The sequence below is a fragment of the Macadamia integrifolia genome, unplaced genomic scaffold, assembly GCF_013358625.1.
Source record: "Macadamia integrifolia cultivar HAES 741 unplaced genomic scaffold, SCU_Mint_v3 scaffold2319, whole genome shotgun sequence".
In the NCBI taxonomy this organism is placed as follows: Eukaryota; Viridiplantae; Streptophyta; class Magnoliopsida; order Proteales; family Proteaceae; genus Macadamia; species Macadamia integrifolia.
The window spans coordinates 70268-76708 of NW_024868635.1; the positions used below are offsets into that span (position 1 = coordinate 70268).

The following is a 6441-nucleotide window of genomic DNA, read 5'->3' on the forward strand; positions in this document are numbered from 1 at the left end:
GCCGCAAGAAAATTCCATATTAAACTTAGTTTTTAGTTCATATTTTACTAAAAATATATTTATTTATTAATTTATATATATTATTTTATTATTCCTCAATAAAACATAAGTGAGTAATCACAAAAATAATCAAATACATCATCAAATAATGGTCATGGAAATAATCACCTATAGAGAAATCAATATTTACTTATTTCTACAAACAAATTTTGATATTTAATTCTATTAGATAGAAATATTCTTTGGTTTATTTTTTTGGGAATTAGATGAGACAAATTATTATTATATATATATAAAAAAAGGTGAGACATAATATTCAGGATGCTAATGATATTTAGAACACCTTAGAGGGAAAAATTAATTTATGGGAAAAAGAAGGTTGCCTGATCACATAGCCCTATGCCTAGACACATGGACACGTGAAATTATGACACTATCCCTTCTGAAAATAAAAACCCATCATCTATATGCTTTTGCACACGTTCTTATTGGTTCCTAGGCTAGTGCAGTAACTACACTACCAAGCAATGATCTCTTACCTTTATTCTATCTACATAATCTATTTTATGTGATGCATTGCTCTAGACTATAGACTCCCTCAGAAGTTCAATAAATATTACAAATTGATAAAGAGACATCAATTATATAAATATAGGGCGAAAGTTCTCTAGTATGCACTATTAGGGGTGTCAATTTGTGGCCCGACCCAAGTAAATCGATCGGGACCAACCGTTTATAGACCTGCTCGACCCGAACCGTTTATTAAACATGTCGGGCTTGAGCCCGGCCCGTTTACAAACGATTGATCTCGATTTTGCTATTTGGACCGTCGGGCGCCCGACCGAGACCGACTGAATAAGACCAGACTAAGATCGGCCTATTGTGCACCGGCCTGACCCGACCCTTTAATGATTGTAGAATATCTATTTTACCCCCCCAAAATTAAAGAGTAAAAAACTAAAAAGTAAAGACATGTTCACATTTTAAATAATAGTTATATTTGGTATCATTTATTGATTTATTGTCATTTTTTTGGGCTTGCATGAGTGGGCTGGAATATAAGAGCACATTTTAAAGAGGGTCCGTTTAAAAACTGGTTAAAGCCCGTTTAACATTAAACATGTTCGTAGCTCGGTTAAGGCCCGACTAAAGCCTGATTATAGCCCGAGGCTGACCGACCGAATATAAAGAGTATCATGCCCTCAATAACTAAGCCCGATTAGTTAAATGGACGGACACGATGCAACCTTTGAAAGTCTTCAAGCCCGATTAAGCCCGACCAAAACCAGACCAGCCTGTTCGGTTGACACCCCTATGCACTATCACCATTTTTTTGAGAGAATTATACAAGACAATCATGAAACTAGATCATTTTCATTTTCCACACTCATATAAATGAGTAAGGCTATGGTGAAAAGAGCCATTCTATTTAAGATTGAGCAAAAGCAAAGCAACACCAATAGTAAATTGTATAGGTATCAGTATTGATATTTGTATTGAATCAACCGTATAAGTTATGATTGATATTGATACCTGATCGATTGATATTGATACCTGATAAATATGACTTTTATATTTTTATCAAAGTCATATCAGTATTGGTATCTGTATCAGTATCATTGACCATCCTTGTGGCCCCACTATATGCCTAAATACCATAGGTGCTGTTGGTAACTCAGAACATGGATTAAATAATCGAATCGGATCATCTGATTTCTGCCAACCCAGACCGAATCGATAGAGAGTCAAAGACATCTCCCGATTCTTGACAAATCCTTATTCTATACAACCGATCCCAAAGCCGATCTTGACCGATCCAATTCCAGACCATTCCTAATCGGAATCGGAATCGGAACCGGAACCGGATGATCTAAGTCGGCCACAAATACAAAACGTCAAAAACCCAAAAAAACTTTTCAAATTCTCTACTAAGTACTAATTTCGGCGGAGTTTGATCCTTCGCTTCGCTAATCGCTATGGGTAATTTGGTTTCGATCACCAGAACCATCATCGTTCTGGTTCCTTTCTTCTTCATCTTCATCTTCGCCGAAGCCCAATCCCAATCCCCCGGGAGCTTGAACTCCAACGACAACGTGGTTAATGGATTCCGGCCAAGTCTCGCCGTAGTCATTGGCATCCTTTCTATAATGTTCTCCTTAACCTTTCTCCTTCTCATCTACGCCAAATTCTGTCATAGACCACTCCCTTCCGACCTCCTCGATGACCCTGCCGACCTTGGCCGCTTTTCTGCTTCTGGGTTACTCGCCGGAGCAAGCTCTCGTTTTTCCGGGATCGATAAGACGGTGATCGAGTCGCTTCCTTACTTCCGTTTCTCTACTTTGGAAGGAGCGAGAGAAGGGCTAGAGTGCGCTGTCTGCCTTTCCAAATTCGAAGATATCGAGATTCTTAGATTGTTGCCCAAATGTAAACACGCTTTCCACATCGACTGTGTCGATCGTTGGCTCGATAATCACTCTAGCTGTCCTCTGTGCAGGCAGAAGGTCGAACCTTCCGACATCACCTTCTTCACTGCCACTTCTAACAGTTTGAGAATCTCTCGGAACCCCTCTGATCTCACCGATGACCACAATATCGAGCTCTTTGTAAGGAGAGAGCAAGACCCTGAAAATTATCTTGGGGGTTCTTCGTCTTCCAGGTTCAGCATCGGTAGCAGCTTTCGGAGAATAGAAAAGGGCAAGAAATTAGGGGAAGAATTGCCAATCCAGGAAGAACAACCCATTATCGATGCTGATAATCGTAATTTAGTGGATGAATTCAATCGCAGGATTATAGTCTCCGATGTCGTCTTCAAGAACAGATGGAGCGATGTCAATTCTTCTGATCTCATGCTTTTGAATTCGGAGATGCTCAGATTCTCATCATTGGCTTCGAGCAGTGATCGATTCACTTCTGCGACGGCATTTTCCGATAATGGGTGTTCATCAAATGAGATAATTATGAAGATTAAGGAGGAGATGGAGAAGAAGAAGGTGTTCGAGAGTAAACTCAGTAAGATGAGAACGAACTATTCATTTTCTTCCAAGTCAAACTTCCCTTCTTCTTCGGGGTCCGAATTGAATCCAAATGATCATCCGCCAGGTATGTTGGTTCCAACAGGGGCGAGATCCGTGTCAGAGATTATTAGCCTCTCGAGATTTTCAGATTACAGAGTAGAGAACAGAATTAGAGAGTCGTCTTTGCATCATAACGGGAAAGACGAAAGGTTGAGGAAGGTTTGGATACCCATTGCGAGACGAACAGTTCAGTGGTTTGCTGGTCGGGAGAACAGGTCGCAGAGGATAGTAATTTGACGCCATTGTTGTGTGGTTTGAACTCCCGAGTCCCAAGGCCTACATGTGCTGCTGCCATGGCGAATCTCAGACAATATATTCAGATTGAAGGTGGGAAAAATGGGTTTTGTTGGTCAATTACGTGGATTCTACTTAGATACAGATTCAATTATGAAGAAGACTTGAAAGCGAGAAAGAACAGATTTTCATTTTATTCATTCAAGAACTCTGCTTATCCATTTTATCAAATTCCATGTTTTATGAATTGTGCCTGAAAGTGAAACTGAATTACCACGAGACTGTGGAGCAAGATTGAAGTATTGAATTGGTAGCCATTGCCATTTTTTTCTGCACAGGAGAAGAGAAGGGTCGACCTCGGATTCAGAGACTTAGATGGTTTAATATGAGATATTTCCGATTGTCGGAGTTGTTGGGGGCATGTGAGTATGTGACTACGTTGAGTGGACTTTCGTTTTCGACATATGAAAAGCTTTGTTACACTTGGTAAGCAGGTAAACAACTTCACTTGAGGTCCCCTACAAAGAAGACGACGGAGTCTACAAAATCCATTAAAGCTGTGAGTGTTTAACTGCTTTGTCTGCCATGTTATTGCTTGTAGGTCCCTGGGAGGATAGGGTTTTGGGTTTTGGGTTTTGGGTTTTGGGGTGAACGTTATTCCTGTGAAGGAGTGTTGTTCAAATTAATTCCATTGGATTTGGGGCTGTAATAGGGATACCATTTTTACTTAATGGGATTAAAGAATGGAATGGAAAGTGATAATGGCATGCCCTTTTTTATTAAAAAAAAAAAAAAAGGGAAAGATTGAGAGGGCAATGTTTAAGAGGATCGTCACTGCGGACATATTGTGTCTATGGCGCAGGGGCTCCTTCATCGTGGTTTGGTTTATAATTGAGTCTGTCTTTAAAAAAATGGGAAGTGTTTTGCTGTGAGGGAGAGGGGTTTCTATGCATATACGAGGGCCGTTGAGAATAAACAAGAAAACATCCACAAAGAAGTATCCATTTTATATTTCACAGGGGATAGGTTGGTTATTTCTCTCTCATATGTCTGGTCATAGGGGCCACATTTCCCCACATAAACCTTTTTCCCTGAAAAACATGTTAGTGTTCTCTTTCTCCCAAATCCTTTGGGTAGGTTAGAAATGACTTCAATGTTCCATTACATAGTTTCATTACTAAAATGCATTTGTTACAAACTCCGGATAAAAGTAACAATTGAGGGGAAAATACTATGCATTCTCTTATAGTTCTCAAAATCTATATTTTGTCATATCGGATTGATATTGGCTGAAATCTATCCCCAATCTCTAATTGATCCTGATCAGTTTAGAGATAGAATAGTAAAAGTATCAGGGGTAAAATCAACCGACATCCACCAATTCGATCCAATTCGATATCAGCATCTGCCGATAACGTCCCTTTAATCCTTGATGGGAAGTCACTAGGGTTTTAGACTTTCACAGTCAGGGTTCCAAGAATAGATTCATTGACTCCAAAACTTCTATAGATCCATTTATTTAATTTTTTTTAAGGGCTGGTGGGTGCTCGTAGTAGTAGTTTAGTAGTTGCGTAGTGATGCAAAGAAACACATAAAATAAAGAAGGTGGCATTAGAAAAATCAATGAGATTCAGAAATTAATGGATTAGAGAAACCCCTTTGCCGTCCTAAGAATGTTATTAAATAAGCTAATAATTGATTTATTTTCCCATTAAATCATCACGTGGGGGGCCTACACATCCAGAGAGTCTCCTTGTGGCCGCTCCAATTATATTCAACCAATTACTTGGTAGTCAATGGGAAAACAAAATCATAAATTAACATCATAATTATTTAGACTTATTTCATTTTTTTATTGTTCATGGTCAATGATATATGGAAGTTAGGGGTGTCAATTCGTGGCCCGAACCGGCTAAACCAATCGAGACCGACCGTTTATAGATCGGCCCGGCTCGGACCGTTTATTAAACGTGTCGGGCTTGAGCCCGGCCCGTTTATAAATGGTCGGTCTTGGTTTTGCTACTTGAACAGTCGGGAGCCCGATCGAGACCAACCGAATAACGCCCGACCGAGACCGGCCTATTATGCACCGACTTGGCCCGACCCTTTAATGATTGTAGAATACCTATTTTACCCCCCAAATTAAAGAATAAAAAGTAAAAAGTAAAGACATGTTCACATTTTAAATAATGGTTATATTTGGTATCATTTATTGATTTATTGTCATTTTTTTGGGCTTGCATGAGTGGGCCGGAATATAATAGCACATTTTAAAGAGGGCCCGTTTAAAAACCGGTTAAAGCCTGTTTAACATTAAACATGTCCGTAGCCCGGTTAAGGCCCGACTGAAGCCCGATTAAGGTGGCCCGATTATAACCCGAGACCGACCGACCGAATATAAAGTGTACCATGCCCTCAATAACTAAGCCCGATTAGTTAAATGGGCAGACACGGTGTAGCCTTTGAAAGTCTTCAAGCCCGATTAAGTCCGACCGAAACCGAACCGGCCCGACCGGTTGACACCCCTAGAATGGAAGAGGGTTTCAAATGCTGCCAGCATACAAAGAATCTTCTACACCACATTAAATTAGTGTAAGGAACGATGACTCCAAAAAGTTAAGTACCAAAGATTTGATCACGGGACTTGGCTTTTTGAGGTGTAGTATCGTGTCCCCTCCAAGCCAACTGCGCTAATCCCTTGGGGTCTTTCAACAACTCCTAATTTCTTCTTCCCTACTCAATTTCCGTATCCCTTTCTCATCCTCTTTGTTACCCTATCCCATCTTCTCATGGCCAGAAATCTCATTTTTCTTTTTATTTTTGTTTTAATTTTTTATTTCTTTTAAAAGATGAGTTGCATGGACTCAGGGACTCTTGCATCTTTTTCTTTCAGAGATAGTCGGGTTGATGGCTGACCTTTATCAAGCGTTTCAGCAAATGTGCCAGCACGGTTTAAAAATTAATCTTCTCAAATAGGCATTCGACGTCTAGGCCGGAAACTTCCTAGGTTCTCATGGACAGAAATCTCATGACTTTTTTTTTTTTTTTTAGACGAGTTGCAAGGACGATAGAAAGTCACAATCACCAATGGACTTTGCACAGAGGGATTGGGATTGATCCTCAACGAACTTTC

General features: G+C 39.9%; 1 protein-coding gene across 1 annotated transcript; it reads left to right on the forward strand.

The window, feature by feature from the left end:
* Positions 1–1952: 1952 nt before the first annotated feature.
* LOC122066287 (E3 ubiquitin-protein ligase ATL42-like) lies at positions 1953–3513 on the forward strand. The gene has a single exon (XM_042630105.1). The coding sequence runs from the start codon at positions 1977–1979 to the stop codon at positions 3309–3311; it is 1335 nt and encodes a 444-aa protein (XP_042486039.1). The 5' UTR covers positions 1953–1976; the 3' UTR covers positions 3312–3513.
* The last annotated feature ends 2928 nt before the right edge of the window (positions 3514–6441 follow it).